Consider the following 24,996-nt stretch of genomic DNA (forward strand, 5'->3'; position numbering starts at 1 on the left):
TTGATGTCATTTGAAAGAAAGACATGTCAACCCTGTAGTAAGCTACTAATTTAATGTGTATATATACACTTTGTATATCATAAGTGTTGTATACATTTATATATTACATTAATATTTGTTAATATACATAAATTTTCAATAATGTATTATTGAATAAATTATTGAAATTACTGAATAAAAATAGGATATTATTTCAAATAAATTTCAATGCATAATACACTTAACTATTTAATTAAAGTAATCAGTAATTCTACTTGTATTTTGCCACAACTATTAAAAGTATTTTTTTTAATAGAAAACTGAAGTTCGCAAAATATTCTTTGGCTTTCACGTTCTATTTTGAATAAAAAACTTCTTTTTAGTCTAAATCAATAGATATTATTGTATATACTTTAAGCATTTTTCTCATTTTTTCTCTCTGAATCTTTTGCTATGAAGCAGGTTAAGTAGAAATTCATGAATTATGTCATTAAAATTTTTGCTAAAAGCAGGTTAAGTACAAATTCATGAATTAATGATAGAAAATGTGTATTTGTTTTACATAAGACATAGTAATAAAAAACTTATTTAATAACAGATCTTTTTTCATGCAATTTCTCTAAAATTACTATAGCTATTTATCTAACCACTTTAAAAATATGCAAAAACCCAAAATTAAAATAAAAAATTAGAGCTCTGAACGGCTATACAATATCATTAAAATTATATTTGGAGTCTCTGACTCCAATAAAATTGATTTTAGTAGAGTACAGAATGGTACACTAATTTCAGCAGTGGTAGTTGTCACCATACAATTTTTCTGTCTCAGGAAATGATGTAAAGACTTGGATAAATTACCTTCAATGTATCCAAAATACCCTGATTACCTTCACTCTCCCCTCCTTGAAAAGGTAAAAAAAAGAAAAAAAAGGAGAAAACCTCTATAAAATTAAAACCTCAGAAAGGGAAAGGGCAGAGTGATAAATTGTAATGCTTCCTAAATACTATGGTCTCCCTTTGCTTTCTAAATATTTTAATTCTTTTTAAAATTGTGATAGGAACATATAAAAGTTTTGGATTATTATATTTTAAGAAGGAGAAAAGTTTTATATACAAATTACAAAGGACGAGAAAAGAGAAGATCAATTTCAAGCAGCAGATGTGTGAATATTCCTTGCTTAAAACCGAATAGGAACCACAGTTAACGATCAAAAATTCTAAACACAAAAGTGTAAGGTCAATGTTTTTATCTCCACAGTGAAAATACTGTTGTGAAGAATAACATGGCAAAACTGAAGAAAAAATACTAAGGTTATTAGAGAGACTGCCCATGATGAATTTTAGAGGAATGGCCCTTAAGGAAAATAAAAGGGAACCTGATTCACTTTTATCATGATGAAAGAAGGAGTTGAGAAATTCATCTCACCATAGAAAATGACTACAAAGCTGTACAAAACTGTCAAAACAGCACTTAAATGTTTGGGAACTGTAAAAGATGTACATAACAAATCAAGAGTGTTTATTCACAAAAATGACTAAACTTCGAATAGTAACAGTGAGAGCATGTGGCATTTTTATTGGCGATGTTCCTATCCACACCTCATCTTTTTGGCAAAGAGGTTCAACCAGAAGAGCAGACCTTGAAAATTAGCAGTCTATTGCTACTGCTAGGGGGACTCATTAAAGCACTGTCAGTAAAGTGATGATCCAGTGACACATGAACATGCAGGGCCAGAGTTGTATTAGCCTGAGTTGAAATCCTGTTTGAAGCAAACAGCAAGGTGACCGCCAGGGAATTTCCGGGAGTTCCAGATGTAAGCTAGCTAGAGCGGACTTGATAAACTCTCTACATATCCTAGGTTGTCCCAAGCCTCGCTGATGCACAACGAGCCTGCAAGGAGGCCCAAGCTCCCCAAGCAGAAAAGCTAGAACACATGCACTGAGTGGAAGTGTTACAGCTTCACCTTGTCACGCTGGCACTGGGAGGCAGGGACCAGTTTCAGTGAAGGCACTCAAACCACCCTCCAAACCCAGCTTTTGCTTCTAGCAAAAGCTGGCCAGGAACTGGGGCCTGGGCTGGGTGTGTGCCTTCACTAAATCAGCCCCTGGCCAGGTCCAGCTGCCAGGAATTGCTGCCCATCTGCACTGCACCCTTGGGGAGCCCAAGTAGGAGAAACTCAGACGAGCCGCCCTCCCCACCAAGTGCTGGTTCCATTCCTGACGCCTCCACACACAGTGCCCTTTTTCCCCTCTCCTCCCGTGGTGCCCACTAAGTCCCCCTGTCTGCTAGTCCCAGGTAGTCTCTGCAACACAGAACATGAGTGTCCAGGCCAGGGAACCACAGTGGGTGTGGGGACCCTGCTGAGCCCAAGAGTGCTCAAGCGTACTCGAAGAGGAGCAGGAGATCACCCTCTAGAGCTTTAAGTCCGGAAAGAGGAGAACGATCCCTTCCTTGGAGTCCACCAGAAAGAAGGAGGTCACCACTGTCACTGCCTCCTCAGCCCGCCAACTCCGCTGGCAGTATAGCCCCCAATAGCACCCCTAACCTGCCCTCTGCTGCCAGCCCTGTAGCCCCTGGATAGCACACCCAACACACCCTACAGCTGCAGGCAATGTAACCCCCAATACCCCCCTGCCCCCAGGCCCCGAGCTCGCAGACAGTGTTAGCACCCGATGGTGCCCACAACCTGACCCACCCACAGGTGTTACTGCACTAGACAGCTCCCCAAACCCGCCCTCCCCCACCCTGCCATAAGCAGCGCAGCTCCTGATAGTGCACCCCCACTCACGGGCAGTGCAGCACCCGACGATGCCCCTGAACCACCCCTCGCTGCCAACACTGTAGCTCCAGCTAACTCCACCCAACCCGCCCCCTGCCACGAGCGCCCTTAACCCATCCACTGCCAGAAGATAGCGCCAGAAGATAGCGCCCTTAACCCATCCACTGCCACTGGCAGTACACGTTAGTGTACACGACCTGCCTCCCATGACCACCCCCGCCACCGTAGCCCCCACTCCACCACCAGCAATGCAACCCCAGAGAGTGCCCCCAACCAGACCAATGCCACAGGTAGGTAGCCTTGGGCAGTGAGCCCCAATAGGACACCCAACCTTTGCCCAGGAGGACAGTGCAGCCCTGGATAACTCACCTATCCCGCCACATTTGTACCACTCTGGCCGAGCTTCAGTCTCTGATGTCACCACCCACCGCAGCGAGGCGACCCGCGGTGGCGCAGGCTCCAGCCTCCAGCATGCAGTGGTGCTTCTTCTTGTCTTCCAGCTTGGCAGGAGAAACTCCCACTGCTAGCTGCCCTCCTACTGCTCTGTCACCACCACCAACAGCAGCGAAACAGGGCCTCAGGCTCTGGACTCCAGGCTCTGGGCTCCAGGCTCCCGCGGGCGGCAAGTGAAGGCCCCTTCCAGTTCTCTAAGCTGAGACGTAACTGCTCACCAGGCTGACAAACAAGAGTCTGAAACGACCTGAGACCGCTTCAACATGCTTTATATACTGAGGTGCCGCACACGCGGATGCTGGAATACATGTTCTGATTGGATGAAAGAAAACCTCTACACCTACTATGATTGGACTTTATTTTCATGCTGTGATTGGTTGTCTTCAGACTTGTTCTCATCCAATCAAAACACGATAATAAAGTCCAATCCGAGTAAGCCTGGAGGTTTTTTTTCCCATCCAATCAGAACATGCAGTCAAAGAAGCTCCACGTGCATAACCTCAGTATATAAAAGAGGCTGAAGTAGAGGCAGGGTCTTTTAGTTTCCGTATCTTCTTGTGAAGCTGGTCAGTTGCTGACTTAGAAGACGAGGAGAAGGGAGTTACACGCCGTGGCTGGAGGCTTGAGTCGCCACACTACGGGGCGGCTCGCTTCGCTGCGGTTGGCGGTGGCTGGAGGCTTGAGTCGCCACACTACGGGGCGGCTCGCCTCGCTGCGGTTGGCGGTGGCTGGAGGGTTGAGTTGCCACACTACGGGGCGGCTCGCCTCGCTGAGGGTTGGCGGTGGCGGTGGCGGTGACGGAGAGGCTGGAACTACGGTAGGAGGAGGAAAATAGTTTCGGGATAGATAGACGGAGTGGGGCAAAGAGGGCGGTTAGTGACAAAGGGAAAAAGGGATAGTGAGGAGGAGAAGACATTGCAAAAAGACAGTGGGGAAAAATGTTTTTGGGTAGATGGAGGCAGAAAAACGGCGGGGAGCGGGAGGGAGGGAAGGTTTTGCAGAAAGACTATGGGTAAATTTATGGGTAGATGGGAGAGGAAAAAGAGAGATGGTGACGGGTGGAAAACGGGGGCGAGCGGTAGTGAGAGAAGATTCTGAAAAAAGATGGTGGGGAGAAAAGTTTTTGGGTTGATAAAGAAGCAAAAGAAGGTAGCAAATGGGAGAAGGAAAAAGAGGGTAGCCAGCCAGAGGAAGAGAAGGTTTAGTGAAGAGACAGTGGCAGAAAAGAAAGATGGTGAAGAAAGAAAAGAGGGTGAGTAAAAAGTGTTTGGGTAGATGGAGGAGGGAAAGAGGGTGACGAGGAGGAGAAAAGAGGTGGCGAGAAGGAGCGGGGAAGAAGGTTGGGGAAAAGACGGGAAAATTGTGGTAGAGAGAGGGCAAAAAAGGGTGGCAAGCAGGATAGGGGAGAGAAGAGGACGAGTGAGAAGCGGGGAAGACTTCGTGAAAAGACAGTGGGGAAAATTTGGGGGGTAGATGGAGGGGGAAAAGAGGGAGGTGAGAAGGAGTGGGAAGAAGGCTTTGAGAAAAGACTGGGGAAATGTTTTTGGGTAGTTGGAGAAGTGAAAGAGAATGGCAAGGAGGAGCCGGGGGAAGACGATGAGGAAAACAGTTTTTGGGTAGATAAGGGAGGAAAAGAGGGTGGTGAGCAGTAGGAGTGGGGAGAAGTCTTTGGGAAAAGACGGGGAAAATGTGTTTGCTTAGATGAAGGAGCAAAAGGGGGTGATGAGAGCGGGAGGGGGAAAAAGAGGGTGGCCAGGGAGAAGGGGAAAATGCGGTGGGAAAAAACAGTGGTGAAAGTGTTGGGTAGATGGATGGGGAACAGCACGGTGAGCAGGAGAGTAGAGAAAGCTTTGCGACGGTAAGGAAACAATGGTGGTGAAAAAGTTTGGGGGTAGTTGGGGGAAGAAAAAGGGTGGCGAGAGGGAGGGGGCCAAATGCGGTCGGGAAAAGAAGGTGGGGAAATAATGGTGGGGGACGAAAGTTTTGGGTAGATTTTTAAAAATAAGATTATTTGTGTTTTTGCTTTTGAGTAGTTTGAGTTCTTTGTGTATTTTGTGTATTTACCCCTTGCCTGAGGCATAGTTTGCAAATACTTCCATTCTCTGGTTTCTTCATTCCACTGATTGCTTCCTCTGCTTTGCAGAAATTTTTAATTTAATGTAATTACTTTTCTGCTCTTATTGCTTGTGCTTTTGATGTTTGTTTGAAAATTCGTTGTCCTAACCAATTTCATGAAGCATTTATCCTATGTTTTCTTCTTTGGGTAGTTTCATAGTTTTGGGTCCTACATTTAAATCTTCATTTTGAGTAGATTTTTGTCTATGGTAAGAGAACAGCCTAGATGTATTTTTGTACATGTGGATGTTGGGCTTTCCTAGCACAGTTTATTGAAGCTATTGTCCTTCCCCAATGTGTGTGCTTGGTGCCTTTGTTAAAAGTGAGTTGACCGTAAATGTGTGAGTTTATTTCTGATTTCTCTATTCCGTTTCACTTGTCTGTATCTGTCATTTGTCTCTTTCTCACCGCAACTCCTTTTATTGATAGTACCATGCTGTTTTGATAGTACCATGCTTACTATAGATTTGTAGTATATTTTGAATCAGGTAGTGTGATGCCTCCAACTTTTCTTTTTATTCCAGATTCTTTTGTCTATCTGAGGTATTTTGAATTTGCATGTGAATTTTAAGATTGTTTTTTCCTATTTCAATGAAGAAAGTGTTTTGTAATTGAACACAGATTGCATTGATTCTGTAGATCACATTGGGTGATACAGATATTTTAACATTATTCCAGTGCATGGACATGGATATCTTTCCATTTACTTGTGTTGTCTGCCTTAATACCTTTAATCTATGTTTTATACTTTTCATTGTGGGATCTCTTGCCTTTTTGGGTAACTTTATCCCTAGATACCTTTTTTTCTAATGAAATAGCTTTCTTGATTTTTTTCTTAGACATTTCACTACTGGTGCATGGGCGTGCTACTCATTTTTATATATTGATAATTGTATCTTGGAACTTGACTAAATTTCTCATTTCTAATAGGCTTTTTGTGGAATCTTTTGGGTACTCTCTATGTTCATGTCACGTGGAAACAGAGACAATTTGACTCTTTTTTCTGATGTGGATGCCTTTTATTGCATTCTCCTAATTGTTCTAGCTAGGACTTCCAGTACTATGATGAATAAAAGTGGTGTAAAAGTAGCCACACTTGTTCCAGAGCTTAGAGGAAGAGCTTTTAATTTTTCCCTGTTGATGATGATGTTAGCTTTGGATTTCTCATACATGGCTTTTATTGTGCTGAGATATGTTCCTTCTGTTACTCATGTTGAGTTTTTATCATGAAGGAATGTTGATTTTTATTTTTTTTCAGCATCTACTGAAATGATTATATGGTTTTCGTTCTTGATTTGCTGAATGTGATGTCACCCATTTATTTGTGTTTAGTGAATCGTCTTCATATTCCTGGGATGAAACCCACTTGATCATGGCAGATTATCTGTTTATTGTGTTGTCAAATGCAATTTCCAGCTATTTTGTTGAGAATTTCTTGCATCTGTGTTTATCCTGGATATTGGCCTGTGGTTTTCTTTTTGTGTTGTGTCCCAGTCTGGTTTTTGTACCAGGGTCACGCTGTCCTCATAGAACAAGTTTCGAAGCGATCCTTCCTCTTCATTTTAGGGGGAATATTTTGAGTAAGATTGGTATTAGCTCTTTTAAAAATGTGTGGTAATTTAGCAGGAAAACCATGATTCCAGCGTTTTTCTTCGCCGGGAGGCTTTTTATGACCGCTTTAATTGCATTACTCATTATTGGTCTATTCAGGTTTTTTATTTTTATTTTTTATCACTCTATTTTGGGAATTCGTTATGTGTCTAGAAATTTATTCACTTCTAAATCTCACAGTCCTTCATATTTTTGCGTTATCAATTGCAATGTCTCCTTTTTTATCTACGATTTTGTTTTCTTCTTTGTATCTTTAGTTAAAGCTTGTCAGTTTTGAATTTATTTTTTCTAAAACACCCCGGCTCTTTGTTCCATTGACTTTTTGTGTTTTTTGTTTCTATTTTTAAAATTTTTTCTCTAATCTTTATGGTATTTTTTCTACTAATTCTAGCATTTGACTGTTGTTGTTTTGTTCATTACTGGAGGTGTACTGTCAGGATGGCTATTTGAGATCCTTCTATTTTTCTGATGTGGGCATTTATAGTTATGCACTTTTCCTCTTAGAATTGTCTTTGCTGCATCCCACAGGATTTGTTGTGTTTCTATTCTTATGTTTCAATAAATGTTTAATTTCCTTTTTTTTCATTTATTGGTTCATGAGCATGTATTTCAATTTCCATGTATGTGTACAGTTTTTAAAGTTCCTCCTGTTACTGATTTCTACTACTACTACACTCAGGTCAGAAAAGACACTTGATATGAATTCAGTTTTTAAAAATGTGTTGGGACTTGTTTTTTTGGCCTGACACATAATCTGTCCTGTGGAATAATCCACGTGCTACTCAGTAGAATGTGCTTTGTGTGGTTGTGGAGTGGAAACCTGTGAAAATGTCTGTTAGGTCCATTCTGTATTCCATATAACTCACAAGAACAGGCAATAGTTGAAAGAGCTAATCATACTTTAAAAACTCAAATACAAAAACAAAAAGGGAGAGATGAGGAATATAAAACACCCCATATGCAATTTACATTTTGCTTTATTAACATTAAATTTTTTAAATTTACAAAAACATCAACTCATGACAGCAGCTTAACAACACTTAACAGGACAAAAGGAAAATAAAAAAGTTGGACAAGATGTATGGTGGAGGGATGCACATACAAAGAGTTGGGAAAAAAGAAAAATAATTACATGGGGAAGAGGATTTGCTTGTGTCTCTCCAGGTGACAATCAGGTGCCTGTATGGGTGCCCACCAAACATCTGAAGGTCTATCATGACCCTCACCAGGAAGAGAGGACTCTAGGAAGAGCCAGAACTCCTGATGCAAGTGATAGCATGAATGAACTCTCAGAGACAAAGGAAAAGCCCCAAAATACTCCCAGGCAGATCCTCCAACATGGGGACAAATCAAGAAACTGGTGCAGATGGCAGAAGACAATCTGAGAGCACGGAACAAACCAAAAACAACTAGTAATGTAACGGTGGCTATGATGGCAGTACTCACTGCAGCAGTCAGCCTCCCTACTGTAAGAGCAACTCAAAATTTTACTTAGTGGGCATATGTCCCATTTCCTCCTTTAATTAGGTCTGTGAGTTGGATGGAACCTGTTATTGAGGTGTATAGCAATGACAGTACCTGGATGCCTGAGCCCATAGATAACTGAGGGCCAGTGCATGCTAATGAGGAAGGGATAAAAATAAATATATCAATAGGATATATATATATCGATGGATGCTTACAAATTTGCACACAAGTCTGATTGGCAGTAATCCCTGGAAAAAATAAATAACAGGCTACCTTGCAGATGATTTCAGGGCAAAGTTTAAAATACAAACATTCTAGCCCTAAAACTCAGCAGTTCCGTCCAAACAAACTCGAATATGAACAAAATAGAGTTTGGCTTGAAGGTGTGGATGTTTGAAATTGGGAAAATTGTATAGCAAGTAAGGCTGAGTTGCTAAAAAATAATTCCTATGGAATCGTCATTGATTGGTCCTCTAAGGACATTTTTAAGAAAAATTGCACTAGAGGGCCTTCTTCTAAAATAGGCGAATGGAATCGTTGGAAAAAAAACTATGCACAGTATATTCAGACAGAAGCTGACGTCTCTATCATATGGAGCCCTGGTGGCATTGTCACTCCTAGTCCAAAAATGGTATCTCCTGCCATAGGACAGGAACATTCAGAATTATGGAAATTAGCTATGGCTCAAAGTTCAATCAAAATTTGAGAGAGTAAATATAATAAGTATAAAGGGGAGGGAGGTAAAGATAAATACGTTCTCTCCTTTCTTTCTAACAGGACCTTTTGGATTCAAAGTTGTGTCCAGCCACCTTTTATGTTAGCAATAGGAAATATTACTCTTGACATGAATACCCATTTTATCACCTTCCCTGAAGGTCACTTGTTTACTTGCATTAACTCAACCTTTGATAAAAACCGAACTATCTTGTTAATTAGAGCCAGAGAAGGAGTTTGGATCCGTGTGTCTCTAAATAGACAATAGGAGTCATCACCATCCATTCATATTGTAACTGAGATCCTTAAAACACTCTTATCCCATTCAGAAAGATTTATAGTTGCTCTTATATTTGCTATAATTGGCCTCATTGTGGTTACCACTACTGCTGCAGTAGCTGGTGTGGCTTTACACTCATCTGTGCAAACTGTTGAATTTAATAAATGACAAAAGAATTCTACAAAAAAAATTATGGAACTCTCAAGCCCAAGTAGATCAAAAGATAGTTAATCAAATGAATGATCACCGTCAGACAGTGACTTGGAGAGGGGAACGCATCATAAGTTTAGAAACTAGAATTCAAATGCAATGTGATTGGAATACATCTGATTTTTGCATTACTCCTTGTGGTTACAATGAAACAGAACACCAATGGGAAAGAATTAAATGCCATCTAGAGGGAAGAGAGGAAAACCTCACCCTCAATATTGTAAAATTAAAATAACAGGTTGTTTTTGAAGCCTCTCAGGCTCACTTAGCCCTGCTCCCAAGAAGTGATATTTTAAGCAAGGCAGCCGATGGGGTGTCTGCAATCCTCTTAAATGAATTAAAACCATTGGAAACTCTACATTTGGAAATTTTGTTCTAATAATTATGTGCTTGTGCTGTTTCCTTTTAGTCTATAGATGTGGAAGCTGCCTCTGGAGAGAAAGCTGCCACCAAGAACAAGCAATGATAGCTGTGGCAGTTTTGCAGAACAAAAAAGGGAGACATGTTGGTGTTTGGATGAACAGAGGCAAGATGGCGCACTTCCGGGTTCTTCATCCCCCAACTTTTCCCGCGCGCGCGAAAATCCAGCCGGCGACCCGGGAAGGTGCAGACCAACTAGGCATGCGCCAGGTGATGTCAATCTGAAGAGACCAAGATTTACCTGGTCGCACCTGTGGAACGCCCCCTGACACGCCCGTGCCCCGCCTATTGCCCTCCCACTCCTAGAAAAGCCGCTCCAGAGGCACGCCACGCGCGGCCTTCCTCAGTCCTCCACTCCTGTCGGGATGTCAGGACTGTGGGAACTCCGTCCGAGAGCTGTACGGGTGACTCTGGGGGCCCCTTTTGTCGGGGGGCCAACAGACCTCTCCCTACCCACCTTCTTCCCTTGAAGCTAGGTGACCAAAATAAACTTGCAGTTTTGCTCCTACCCTTGCCTAGTCGCTGGTTCTTTTGTACCCGCTCTGGTGGTCTTAGAAAAACAAAACAGTTGGTGCCGAAGACCCGGGAGGAGACCCCTCCTCAGGCCTCTAAGGGTTGAGGAACCTCCTCCTGCTCCCACGCGGCAGACGGACCAGGACCTGAGACCCGCTTCCCTCACTCCCACGGCCTCTCTGGGGTAAGTGCCCTTGTCTCCTCTTTACCTCCCTCGGCCAGAAATCCTGCGCAGGTCCGGGGTCCATTTGGAGCCACCAAGTGGCTCGGGAGACCCGTTCAGGACGGAGACGTCCGCCTGAAGGTAATCTCCACTTAGGCTTCAAGAGCCTCTCGTCTGTCTCTGCTGGTTCCAAAGGACGCTTTGAAGCCAGGCAGGGATCCATTCCCATGTCCATTGGGTCCATTGTGTAAGTAAAGAGGAAACAAATGGGAAACCCCCAGTCCAAATTTCCAAAGAGCACCCCCTTAGGGTGCCTCCTAGCCAATTTAAAAACCTTACAGCTTGAACAAGACCTTAGGAGGAAGCGGTTAATTTTCCTTTCCACTGTGGCGTGATCGACCTCAGCAATTTCTGCCAGCGGTTAGGCATGTGGTCTGAAATTACGTACATACAAGGCTTTTGGGCCTTAAGCTCTCGTCCCTATACTCCTTCTCTCCCTGCTCTCTCCACCCCCTCCCTTCCTGCCCAGACTCCTCCTTCCTCCTCCTTACCTACTAGTAATCCACTCAGTCCCGTGCTTCCTTTGGGGCCCCCAACTGGCTGTCTTGAGTCTCCTGTCTCTGCACACACCCGCTCTAAGTGCCCTGCTGATGCCTCCACTCCTGCCCCACACCCTCCTACAGTGTTAGCACCTTTGCGAGAGGTGGCTGGGGCGGAGGGGGTAGTCAGAGTACATGTCCCTTTTTCATTGGCCGATCTTTCCAAAATTGAGAAGCGTTTAGGGGATTTCTCAGCTAATCCCACCATCTACATAAAGGAATTTAGATACCTTTGTCAGGCCTATGACTTAACTTGGCATGACCTCCAGGTTATCCTAACCTCCACCCTAAACCCTGAGGAGCAAGAGCGCATCCTAGCGGCCGCCAGGCAGCACGCCAACCAACTACATTTAACTGACGCCACCATCCCACTAGGGGAGCAAGCAGTCCCCTCGGCAGACCCGGACTGGAACTATCAAGCAAACCAGCCTGGGCGCCGTAGGCGAGACATAATGGTTCAGTGTTTGTTGGGTGGTATGCAAACAGCCTCAAACAAAACTGTAAATTTTAACAAATTAAAAGAAATTATTCAAAATCCAGAAGAAAATCCAGCCGCATTCTTAAATAGGCTGACTGAGGTTCTAACCCAATATACCCGGTTAGATCCGGCCTCCCCTACAGGGGCCACCATTTTGGCGTCTTATTTCATTTCTCAATCAGCTCCTGACATTCGTAAGAAACTTCAGAAGGTAGAGGATGGTCCTCAGGCACCAATACAAGACCTGGTTAAATTAGCCTTTAAGGTCTATAACTCCAGAGAGGAGACGGCTAAGGCAGTGCGACAGGCACGCCTCAAACAGAAGGCCCAGCTCCTAGCAGCGGCTTTACAGCCCAGTTGTAACCCCAGACCAGAGAGCACACACCCCACAGACTCCAAGGCCACGAAAGGAGCCTGCTATAAGTGCGGCAAGGCGGGACACTATGCCAACAGGTGTCCGCAAGGTCCCCAAGCCCCAACGCAGCCTTGCCATAAGTGCAAGGCGTCAGGACATTGGGCCAATGAATGTCCTAAGCCTCGTCCACCAGCAACCCCCTGCCCTGCTTGCCAGCAGGGAGGACACTGGAAGTCTGATTGCCCCACCCTGAGAACAGGTGCTGCGTCTCCACGTGACCCCCTTTCCCAGGATCCTGGGAGCTCCTTCCAGCTCCTACATCTGGACGATGACGACAACTGAAGGTGCCGAGACTCGGGGACCCCCATCACCCTTGCCGAGCCGCGGGTAACTCTCCTGGTAGCGGGTAAGACAATTGATTTTTTTAATAGATAGCGGGGCTACCTATTCTGTTTTGCCGTCCTTCTCTGGACCTAGCCTTCAATCCGTTATCTCTGTAGTAGGAGTAGACGGAAAGCCATCCACCCCACGAAAAACTCCACTCCTTAATTGCTGCCTGGCCAACAACTACTTTGCGCACTCGTTCCTCATTATACCCTCATGCCCTACCCCCTTACTAGGCCGAGACATCCTGAGCACCTTAAAGGCCTCCATATACATTCCCACCAACTCATCCACTCCCCTTCAATCCCCTCATGACCTGTTGCTCATGCTTTGTGCAAGTGCACAGGCTCCTCCTATGTCGCCCCCACCCCCCATCTTCCCTATTTCTGTACACCCTCAAGTGTGGGACACTTCCACCCCAGTCATAGCTGCTCACCACCCACCAGTTCTCGTCAAGCTCAAAGATCCCACTCGTTTCCCAAACCGTCCCCAATTCTCTCTCTCTCCGACACATCTACAAGGTTTAAAGCCAATTATCACGGGACTACTTAGCCAACATATTCTTGTCTGCAAACATTCCCCCTGTAACACTCCAATACTTCCAGTTAAAAAGGCAGATGGAACGTATAGGTTAGTACAGGATCTTCGGCTAGTCAATGAAGCCACCCGTCCCACGCACCCTGTAGTTCCCAACCCTTACACCCTTCTGTCCCATATCCCCACCAATTCTACTTATTTTACTGTGCTAGACCTTAAGGATGCTTTCTTTACCATACTCCTACACACAGACTGCCAGTTCCTTTTTGCTTTCACATGGGAGGACCCAGACACATCTCCAGTGGCAAGGGACACTCCGTGACTACACTAAAAATGAAGTCTCATTTTATACTTATATTGCTGTTTCACTCATACACTCAGACCTTTGCTAGTCCGCCTACTGTATGGCAATTTTTTTCTCATCACTGAAACTTGGCCATAAGACAGCTGAACACACTCAGTAGTACATAGTTCTGCCAGTTGTCTTCCTTAAGGCTATTTCTCGTGCAACTGCCCAATCCTTCCTTTCCGTTATTCAACTCCAAATTCACCCTGAGGTAATCATACTCAGGCACCCAATGGAGGCCAAAACGGCCCCCATTGAAGGCCCGATCCTTCCTTTCCGTTATTCAACTCCAAATTCATCCTGAGGTAATCATACTCAGGCACCCAATGGAGGCCAAAACAGCCCCCATTGAAGGCTATTTCTCGTGCAACTGATCTCTCTCTAAAACTCTTAACCATACAGCCACTAACTGATTCCTCTATGTCCCCGTGTCCTTGGTCCCCAGTCTAACTCTATACAGCCAGGCAGAAGTAGCAGAGCTTTTCCAGCAACTTTCCATGCCACTACGCCACTCCCGTCAAAACGGGCTGTTTTTCCTCCCTCTAGTTATTGGAATCAGCTGAAAGCCTGGCCTCCCTGCAGCGCCGAACTACCTCAATAGCCTAAGTAGCTGCCCAAAACAGGCAAGCCCTAGGCTTGTTTACAGCTGAAAAAGGAGGCACTTGTCTCTTCCTTAGAGAAGAGTGCTGCTATGATGTTGGCAAGTCAGGCCTAGCAGACACTAACATTCAAACCCTCAAATGCTTCCATACCTCGTTCCTATACTAATACTGTGCTTTATTTTATTCTTCATCCGTACGTCCAAATGCCAACCATGGGCCCCGACCTTAACAGCGCCCCTTAACAGCAGGAAGTAGCCAGACAGACCACGGCGCCCCTTTCACTATTATCAATAAAAGGTTGGACTGTTTGGATGAACAGAGGCAAGATGGCGCACTTCCGGGTTCTTCATCCCCCAACTTTTCCTGCGCGCGCGAAAATCCAGCCAGCGACCCGGGAAGGTGCAGACCAACTAGGCATGCGCCAGGTGATGTCAATCTGAAGAGACCAAGATTTACCTGGTCGCACCTGTGGAACGCCCCCTGACACGCCCGTGCCCCGCCTATTGCCCTCCCACTCCTAGAAAAGCCGCTCCAGAGGCACGCCACGCGCGGCCTTCCTCAGTCCTCCACTCCTGTCGGGATGTCAGGACTGTGGGAACTCCGTCCGAGAGCTGTACGGGTGACTCTGGGGGCCCCTTTTGTCGGGGGGCCAACAGACCTCTCCCTACCCACTTTCTTGAAGCTAGGTGACCAAAATAAACTTGCAGTTTTGCTCCTACCCTTGCCTAGTCGCTGGTTCTTTTGTACCCGCTCTGGTGGTCTTAGAAAAACAAAACAGTTGGTAGAAGGGCTGAGGCAGGGCTTGCTTGTCTGACGTAATGTAAAAGAGCCTTGGAACATGTCCTGGGTCCAGGGTCTAAAACCCCTTGTGGCCTATGAAACACCAAGCTCTGTGCCAAAGAGTGGAAGACTGCCCTGCTGCACTACAATCTAAGCCCAGTGCATAAAACCCCTTGTGGCTTGGAGAGCACCCAGGGCTCAGGGCATAAAACCCATCGTAGCCTCTGGAAAGTGTCCAGACTTGCTGGCCCCTTGCTTCTTGCTCTCCAAAGATCATAAATTGATTGTATCTTGAATTAGAAGAATCTGTTCTCCCTTATTTCAAGTAGCAGAGCATATGCTAAACCGTCACAGCTACACTTGATGCACTGCTACCTTTCTACCCCCACATCCTCACGTCCTCACCTGTCTACCACCATGTCCACACCACCTGCTTCTTTGTTTGATTACCAATAAATAGTGTGGGATCCCAGAGCTCAGAGCCTTTGCAGCCTCCATACTAGCATTGGCCCCCTGGACCCACCCTACATACTCTTGTCTTGTTTCATTCCTTTGACTCCGCTGGACTTCGTAGCCCCCACGAGCTGGTGTTGGGTCTGATCACCCAAACAGATTGTTGGAGGAAATAACTTGTTTCTTTAGCTTCACAGGTCCACAAATTGAAAGTGTGCCCCCAGGATCTGCACTAAATGATTTGTGACAAGATTTTAAACTTCAAGTTTACGATGTTTAGGGGCCCATTTTGGACTTTGAGGTGATTAGATGATATGATTTAGATAATAGTACTTTGGATCTGAGCTGATAATGAGACAAAATCTTTGAGAGGGAGTAAATGTATTTTGCCTTTAGGGAAAATAAGAACATTTGAAATTTAGAGGGAACTGTATGGTAGGTGATATGAAGATTTCTTCTCAGATTTTTTTCCATGGTAAACAATTACCATGCTATAGGGAAGGCTGCATGCAATAGAATGGTGGGCAGCCTCCAGGAGTTGAGAGCAACTCTCCATTGACAGGCAAAAAGAAACCAGAATCTTCAGTCATGTAACTGCAGGAACTGAATTCTGACAAAAACCATTGAGCTTGGAAAATGGCCTGAAATAAAATAACAGCCTTGCATCCAACTTGGAAAGGAAAACCTCAAATTCTGTTTGTTTGCAGATGATACAATCTTCTATTTGGAGAAACCTAAAGACTCCACCAGAAAACTAACAGAATAGTTAAATAAATTTAGTTAAGTTGCAGGATACAAAATTAACATACAGAAATCCGTAGTATTTCTCTATGCCACAGTGAACAATCTAAAAAAGAAATTAAGAAAGAAATCCCATTTACAATAGATACAAATAAAACACTTAGGAATAAACTTAACCAAAGAAGTGAAAGATCTCTACAAAGAAAACTATAAAGAATTGGTGCCGGAAATTGAAGAGAACACACACAATTGACATATATTCCATGTTCATAGATCGGAAGAATCCATATTGCTAAAATGTCTATACTACCCAAAGCAATCTACAGATTCAATGCAATCCCTGTCAAAATACCAAGGACATTCTTCACAGAAGTAGAAAAAATAATCCAAATCGAACCACAAAAGACCCAGAATAGCCAAAACTACCGTAAGCAAAAAGAACAAAATTGGAGGCATCACATTACCTGACTTCAAATTATACTACAGAACTATAGTAATCAAAACAGCAATGGACTGGCATAAAAACAGACACATAGACAGTGGAAAAGAATAAAGAACCCAGGAATAAATCCCCATGCCCCTGGGCCCTTTCCCGTCTCCCCTTGTGTTCAGGGGTGGCTGCTGCTCTGAGAACTTTAGAACTGGGAAGAGAGATGGAGCCAGTGCATTCTTGGTGGGCATTATCCTAAACTTTTAGATCCAAGTGAATCCCCCTTATTCACTGTGGCATTGCTTAAGCATTGCCCTGTGACTGCTGCTAAAGAACTTCTCACCAGAGGCAGGCAGTGGCCATGGGCACTGCCCCTTGCATTAGGTCTTGTTTGATGTGCTCTTGTGAATTTACTTTGTTAGAACAAAATATTTCCACGGTGGTCTTGGGAATCTTTTCCTTTATCTCCCAATCTGCTATGAAATTCAGGAAAACATTTTTCCTTTTTCCTAGTACCCTCCTGTGTAGGTGCTGATTATTTCAAAGTGTGTCTGACCACTGAAGGACCCCTGGGTGACCCCAGACTCATTCACACCAGTGTATGAAAAATCATCTGCATTTCTGAGATGCTGGCTGCCCGTTCAGTGTTTCACAGGAAGACAGATGGGCTTTCCCTCTTCAGATGCCTGAAGGGAGTGCTTTGAGCTGAGTGGTTTGCTGGCCTCCCTCCAGCCCTAGGGCCCTCCATGGGTCTGGGCTCCCTGGAGGGTCACTGCAACCTCCCTGAAGGTTTCCTGTTGCACTGGCACCACTGCAACATATAGATCTGAGTGCTATTGTATTCTGGCTTGGTGTATATGCTTTTCACTTTGTAAAACTGCCGTTCTTTTGACAATTCAAGTGACTGTTTTGTTTACTATATCCTTGAAAACAAAAATTGTAACAAAAACATTCCCATGATGGTGCTGTGGTTGGAGACTTTATTACCAACATATTTACACCTTCATTTTCCTCCCCCCAATAACTTGAGTCTTTCCTATGTCATAATAAAGCTACAATTTCTTCTGAAAACTGGCAGGTTCTCACTTCCTAACACAGACAGCCGAGGAGAGGGTGGCAGGAGGGAGAAGAGCAGCCAGGGCACACCGGCCTGCATGGGGGCGTTCCTGGTAAGAGTCAGCGGCCAGAGCTGCAGCCTGCCTTTGTGCCCAAAGTCTTGACTGGGGGTCAGGAAGGCCATGCACTCACATTTCATCTCTCTTTGTGACTGGTCTGCTGCTGGTTGACCCTTGGTCCTCCTTTTTTGGGCAGGAAGGTGACATCCAGGATTCAGGACAGCCTTCTGACTTGGGTGTGCATGAAAGTCACCTGAGGCGCTTGACGTGCAGGAATCCTCGCCAGGGTTGGATTGCAAGCCCCAGGCTATGGTATAGCAATGTGCATTTTGTAGCAAGCTCCCTGCTTGATGGGAGAGTCACAAATGGCAAGAAATACTATAATCAGTGGAGAGAAGATGTGCACAGCTGTACAAGTGTGCGGTTCTGTGACAGATTACAAGGTGGGGGTGGATCTGTATGACGTCTTCTCCCAGCAGCCCTTGCCCTCAGTGGGTCAGGAGTCTCCTGCTTGGCCTCATCTTCGATTCTGAAGCCTCTGAGTTCTGAATAGTTCTGCCCCCTACTTTTTCAAGTTGCCTCTGTGGCAAACCTGTTATTTGACTTTTCTTTTATTTGACAGAGCCTCGCTCTGTCGCCCAGGTTGGAGTACAGTGGTGCAATCTCGGCTCACTGCAAGCCCTGCCTCCTGGGTTCATGCCATTCTCCTGCCTCAGTCTCCTGAGTAGCTGGGACTACAGGCGCCCGCCACCACGCCCAGCTAGTTTTTTGTGTTTTTAGTAGAGATGGGGTTTCACCGTGTTAGCCAGGATTGTCTGGATCTCCTGACCTCGTGATCTGCCCACCTTGGCCTCCCAAAGTGCTGGCATCACAGGCATGAGCCACCATGCCCAGCCTATTTGACTTACTTTACGTGGAAACATCAAGAACACCAGAGAATGCCCCAGGGTTCCAGGCTTAGTCCCGTCTCTTCATTTTAAATAGAACCATTGTTGTCTTCCCCTGGGGGAAGCTTCACTCTGCGTGGGTCCTAAGACTTTCCAACCAGCAAAGCTCCCTTTCTCCAGGACAGGAATAGGAAAACTTTGTGACTGAGACATTCGGTGCAATACTGAACATCGTCCACTTTCACACCTTCACTCTGAGAACTACACCTTCTGGGTGTCGGAGAGTCAGCACCGTATACTGGATTCCGGTAGAAAGCGTAACATTTATCTTGTAAAACAAACCATCACTTCAGCGTAACTGAGCGATCCTAAGCCCAGTTGCTTCCAGGTGGGGACTGATGTAGTGCGAACAGTTAGTTCTCTGGTCAGGGGCCACTGCTGCATGTCCCTCACTGTGAATGAAGTGACCTGGTCAAAAGCAATACCATGTGGGCTGCCATGATGGTGACAGGCAGGACAAGCAAGTCTATATCCAGGTAGGGGCTCCCTGCAGTGAAGGCCAATCTCAGCTCCCTCCACAGCTGAGGAGGTCAGCTGGTCCTCCTGGGAAACAGTGCCAGCCCAGGGATCCACACCAAGTCCCTCGTCAGCAGATGGGATGCTTGGCAGTGCTGTTGGCCTGGTCAGCCTTGGTCAGGGCACATGCAGCATGCTGAGCCTCTTCTGTCCCATGCCTGTCTGATGGCCACTTTGTCCCCGCCTAACATGGTGGCCAGGGAAAGAAGCTGACTTCATCTCCTGGCATGCCGTTTTGCCCACCTTTGATCAAGAGCATCCTCTGCAGGGATTCTCTTTGGTGGGAACAATGGAAATGTGGATGAAACCACCTTCACAGTCTGAGCCGCTGAGGCTCCTCTGCCTTCTGGGAAGCCTGACTGGAAGGAGCTTGGCAGCGGTGCCTGCTGTGGTTGTGGCAGCAGCTGAGCTGCAGGACGAGGCTTCCAGGAGGGGGGTGGTGTGGCAGGCAGGGCCTCAAAGCCTCCAGGTGGCATGTTGGCACAGCAGACCTGGGCACTTGGGGCACTGTTGGGCCAGGCTCTGGGGTGCAGACTGCCTGCACTGCAGTGATGGAGTTGGGAAGAGGCAGCAGTGTTCACAGCTGTTGACCCCCTTTTGCCAGCTGCCCATAGCATCACTGTGCGGGCTCAGCATCTCTGGCCCAGCTTGCCCAGGTTGTCTGATGTGAACTCTCGCAGCACCCAGGGCTCGCTGTGCCCTAGTCCCCTGTGTGGGCCTGCGGTGCCCCTCTCCCCCTAGGACTCAGGTTGAAGCCAGGTCCCTCTGGGCCGGGGACTTGGGCCCTGGGGGAGGGGCTGTGACCCACAGGTGGGGTCAGGGGCCCCAGGGCACGCTGCTGGCTGGGGCTGTGGGAACCCCATGCTCAGCCTTCCCTCCTGAGGCCGTGATGGGACCAAGTCCCGTACTGAGTATTTCCCAAGGCCCAGAAGACAAAAATATAAAATAAAAATAAAGTAACAGTAAAAAACAAGGTCCAGCAGCCATCTGGGGCTGCGAGGCAGCTGGGCAGGGGCTGCGAGGCAGCTGGGCAGGCGCTGCCTGGGCTCCCTCCATGCCATGTTGTTGTTCTACCAATGTGAGTCTCAGGCAGGGGACACCTTGTTGCAGGGGTATCTCTCGAAGTGCCTCCTCCCTGTCATAAACCCAGGCAGGGCCTGGTGTCGCGGTCCCAGTGGGCTTGCTGGGCGGGGTGCATCTTGTTGTTCCAGGGCTGCTGTCCACAGAAGATATATAACTGACAGAATCCCAGGAGCCGTGTTCAAAATGGCAGCACAGGAAACACGGACCCCCGACATGCGGGTCTGTGTGGAGCTGTGGCGTAGAGTTCCCGGACAAGTGTTTCCGTGTAATAGAAAGCCTGACCTCACCGGGGGACAGGCTGCCCTCATCTTGAACCTCTGGGCACCCCAGAGAGCAGCCTGCTGCCCTGGGTTCTTGAGAAGCCCCTGGGCCCCCGACATGCAGGTCTGTGTGGAGCTGTGGCATAGAGTTCCTGGACAAATGTTTCCGTGTAATACGAAGCCTGACCTCACCAGGGGACATCCTGCCCTCATCTCGAGCCTCTGGGCCCATCGGACAGCAGTCTTCTGCCCTGGGCTCTGGGGAAGCCCCCTCAGAGTCCCAGGAGCTGTGTTCAAAATGGCAGCACAGGAAACATGGACCCCCGACATGCGGGTCTGTGTGGAGCTGTGGCGTAGCATTCCTGGACAAGTGTTTCCGTGTAATACAAAGCCTGACCTCACCCAGGGACAGGCTGCCCTTATCTCCAGACCCCAGGCTCCTCAGACAGCAGTCTTCTGTTCTGGGTTCTTGAGAAGCCCCTTTGTGCTGATGGACCTCAGCCTGGGCCTTGGGGACAGCCCCATTAGGCCAGGCTGGCAGAGGACAAGGCTTTTGTCCCAGGGGGACTGATGGCATGAGGTCCTGGAGCTGAGCTGGTGGGGTGGGGACGGCCAGTCTGTCCCCATCATGGAGGGGTCCAATGCCAGGGGACACCCTCGAGGACCATTGCCCCAACTCGGCTGAAAAAAAAAGGAGCAGACATGGTCAGCATCTTCTCCAAGCCCATCTGGTCTCTTGAGGGCTACGCCCCATAGGCCTGAGTCTCTGGCGTCCTCTGGGTCCCTATGCAGTCCCCTGGCCTGACACTGAGGACGCCCCTGCAGGCTGCTGATTCCACGGCGAGGGCTGTGTGCAGTCTGGGGTAGGGGAGCTTTCAGGGAACCTCAGGTCGCTCCTGAAATGGCCCCCAGGGTTCAGGGTGGCTCAGGGCTTCCTGCCTCACGCCCTCACCTCAGGGCAGTTTGGCAGCCCCGATTCAGGACTCACGTGGGAGGGACCTGCACTGTCACCCAACCCCCTTGCCACCTCACATGGGGACCTGTCTCCACAGCGGGTGAGAAGGGAATGGGCACAGGTTCCCCTCTACCCTCCAGGCCGCCCACTCCATGCCAGGGCTGAAGTGATCCCACACCCGGCTGAACTCTTTTGTGGCTCTGGGTCAGGGCTTCCCCCGATGCTCTCTGCCCGAATGCTCTCTGGGTCAGGGACACTGATTCTCTTGTCCCCCTGGCTTTTTATTTTGACACCCTTGGGGGGCACTAGAGAATGAGGGGTCTCTGCTGCTTGGAGGTGGGGGTGGGGGCTTCCACAGCTGGGTCTGACTGCCCCACTGTCCCTCAGGGCCCTTTGAGGGGGGAGGGGGACAATGTGGAAAGTGGAGGAGGGGTTGGGGGGTCCTGCCCATGCCCCTGCCTGTCCACTCAGCATGTCCAGCACACGCATGCACTCAGTGCCTGCCCTGAGGACCGGTAGACCCATTTGAGTTTCTTAGAGGAGGAAGTGGAGAAGAGGTGCAGGAGGAAGGCCAGGTAGGAGGGCTGGTGGGGCCAGGGCACTCCCAACCATTGACTGTCCCAGAGGGAGACTTGGGAGGGGACCTGGTGCTGGGGCTCACCTGGGGGTGGCAGGTCCCAGTGTTTTTTTGTGAGTTCTTTCATAGAGGCATGAAGATTCCTGAGGACTGTGTTGTCCTCCAGGGCCCAGCTCTGAGACAGTCGCTCCTGAAACTTCCAGATGGTGCTCCAGGAAAGTTTCATGAGGCGCTCTAGGGACAGGGCAGGCATCAGGCCAGGAAGGTTCCCTGGGAGGGGTCAGTGCCTGAAACCCCATTTCCACCAGGCCCACCTCCCACTGGGTGGTGCCTGGTCCTTTTTGGCCACCCTGGGTTCCAGCTGTGCACAGGAGGCTACAGCTGGGGAAGGACGGGCAGGGAAGCGCTCACCACACTCCTGACTTCCATCTGTGTCATGTCAGGGGTGGACTCAGTGTCATCATGCCTTGCCCAGCCCACCAGGCCAGACCCCCCAACCGGGATGGAGCAGGCAGTGTAAGGACACTTCCCTCAGGCCAGCGGGCTCTGTACCACGTGTTCCCCCAAGCACCCTTGGGCACACGGGACTCACTCCTGTGTATTTTGAATGATGTATGCGCCATGGCCGTCAGTACCCGCTCGCCCTCCAAGATGAGCACATCCCACAGTCTCAGGGTGAGCCGGAAGGATTTCTGTGGGGACAGCAAGTGTGAGAGAACCTGCCCTTACAAGCTGGGGCCAGTGGCCTGAGCAGGGCCCACTGGGGTTTCAGTCCCCTGGCGTGCTAGGGAATCCCCTCCATGGGATGAGAACCCCCCGTAAGACTGAGTCAGACAAGGTCCTGTAGCTCCTCATGGGGGACTCATCTCAGTAGCGCTGTGGCTTCTGGAAGGAGGGGTTTCCTGAGGACTTGGGGCTTCGCTGGGTCCTCACAAGTCGGGTTCTGCCCCAGTTTGCCCACGAGGCTGGGCCTGAGCCCTGGTCTCTGCCATGGGATGCCCCCTCTTAGGCAGAGCCTGGCTTGTGAGCCCTGCAGGGACCTGCCTGTGCCTCCTGTGGGCTGGAGGTGAGCCAGGTCCTCCTGGGGGAGCTGGACCCCTGAGCTGAGGGTGCTGGGCACTGCAAGGTAGAAGAGTCCCAGGGCTGGGGTCTCCCTGTGCCTCCTTACCCCATCAGTGAAACACCGGAGGAGCCTCGTCAGCATGGAACCCTCAATGCACAGCCCTTCCTTGCCCTGAAGGGAGGAGCAGAGGTGCTCAGGGCCCCTGAGCTGCCCTGAAATCCTCCCACTTCCAGGCCCCTCTGCAGACCCTTCCTTAAGAGGCACAACCCAGGGTGATGGCCAGGGCTCCAACACCCTCCGCATGCACGGACAGCCGGTGGACACACTTCTTTTAGCCCTGCTCAGCTGCAGCTCGGTCCTGGTCCCAGCGCCTCTGCCTCTGCCAGGCCATGGCTGGCACTCAGCCTCTTGCCAGCCCCATGAGGGGCTCAAGCCTCCCCTGGCCTATGGGGCCCAGGGCCTCTGGGGAGGAGCCAAGTGTGTCATCCACTCACCAGGTGTCTCATGATCTTCGGGAAGGACTTGTGCAACACCTGCTTCTGGTGTGATAGGAGCCTCTTGAGCTGGGCAGCATTTGGGCTGTAGAATACTGAGAAGTCCCTGACCCATCACCCCATCAGATCCCACGCCCAAGATGTGGAGGCATCAGCTGGAAGATCTGGGCAGGGCAGGGGACCCCAGACCCCAAGGCCTCCCTCCGTCCCATCTGGTGACCCCAGCATGCAGCCTCAGCCTTGGCGAGGAGGGCCCTGGCTGGAGGTGCTGCCCAGTAGCATCCCGGGTCCAGGTGCCTGGAAGGCAACCTGCCTTTGACACCATGAGGCAGGTGCTGGTAGGGAGAACAGGGTGGAAGCTGGGGGCTATGTGGCCATCTCTTGGATGTGGGGTCAGGCTGGGGGACATGGGATGGGCAGACACTGCCATCTTGGTTTTGTTGGCCCATCTGTAGGGAGGGAAGGTGGCTGGGAGCACAGCCAGCTGGGAGGCAGAAGGACTTTCAAGGAGGTGAGTGGCACCTGCACAAAATCGGGGCTGGCTTTGGGCGACAGAGGGCGGCCTGGGGGAGGTATCCATGTCCTCTGATATTAGGGATGAAAGGCGTCTGACTTGAGGTGAGGGAGTTCCTGTCCAGACCCAGGCTGCTGTGGGACCTCAGCAGGGACATCCTGGAGGCTCCAAACAAGCTAGGATACAAGGAAGACACCTTGCCTGGAAGTTGGGGTCACCAGCCAGGGTGGCCGTCCCCTGGCATGGCTGTGTAAGGCCTCGGGGGCAGCTGTCCACCTACCCTGCAGGGAGTGTCCCTCACCGGCCAGCAGCTGGGTCAGTGCCCAGAAAGCATCTTCCTCCGGCAGATACAGGAGGATGATGGCGGTGATGTGGCTCAGGTCCCTGTGGTAACCCACCTCCTGCAAGAGCCAGAGTCACTGTGGAAGGATGTCACCTGGGAGGGCTGAGGCCACCTGGGAGGATTTACATCACTAGAGATGGCACAGGTCCTTGGGAACACCTGCCTGAGGCCCCAGGAGATTTGAGGTGCAGCTGTGCACCCCTCCCCTGGCACTGGGCATGAGGACTGGGCAGATCACGCACAACTCAGTTGACAAGGAGCCTGGGGGCACTCCTGCAGCTAGCGTCCAAGCTCACATGGCCCGAAAGGGCAGGCTGGGGAGGCCACTATGCCAGGCCTGGGGAAGCACCTCTGAACTGCACCCACCACGAGGGCAGGCAGCAGGGCGCTGACCACCACACAAAAGGTCCCGCAACAGCCCAAAGGCTGCCTGCCAGACACAGGGCAGCTGGGTCCTCCATGTAGGCAGCTCATGCAGTCAGCTCAGTGGCTCTCCCTGCCTGGAATGGTCTGGAAAGTGGGGGTCAAGCAGGAGCAGCCACCTGGGTGACACACCTCCCTATCTGCTATGCTCCAATGGGGTTCGGGCAAAGAGGAAATTGGATCCTTGCTAGGTTTCCAGTGAAGAAGAGGCTCCCTCAGGATGCAAACTCATCTCGTGACAAGAGCCTGACCCATCAGGCACCTCAGCAACTTCTCAAACCTGTCTCCTATGAGGA

The 24,996-nt window shown here is 48.8% G+C and overlaps 1 protein-coding gene across 1 annotated transcript; it reads right to left on the reverse strand.

Moving 5' to 3' along the window:
- Positions 1-18,364: 18,364 nt before the first annotated feature.
- Positions 18,365-24,054, reverse strand: LOC104659616. Its single transcript, XM_030923257.1, has 5 exons — positions 23,421-24,054; positions 23,032-23,097; positions 22,456-22,555; positions 21,948-22,097; positions 18,365-21,012 (listed from the first exon to the last, which is right to left on the reverse strand). Exons 1-5 carry the CDS (start codon positions 23,430-23,432, stop codon positions 19,805-19,807), a joined length of 1,536 nt encoding a protein of 511 aa, XP_030779117.1. The 5' UTR covers positions 23,433-24,054; the 3' UTR covers positions 18,365-19,804.
- Between the last annotated feature and the right edge of the window lie 942 nt (positions 24,055-24,996).

Source organism: Rhinopithecus roxellana, chromosome 19 (genome assembly GCF_007565055.1).
Source record: "Rhinopithecus roxellana isolate Shanxi Qingling chromosome 19, ASM756505v1, whole genome shotgun sequence".
Lineage (NCBI taxonomy): Eukaryota > Metazoa > Chordata > Mammalia > Primates > Cercopithecidae > Rhinopithecus > Rhinopithecus roxellana.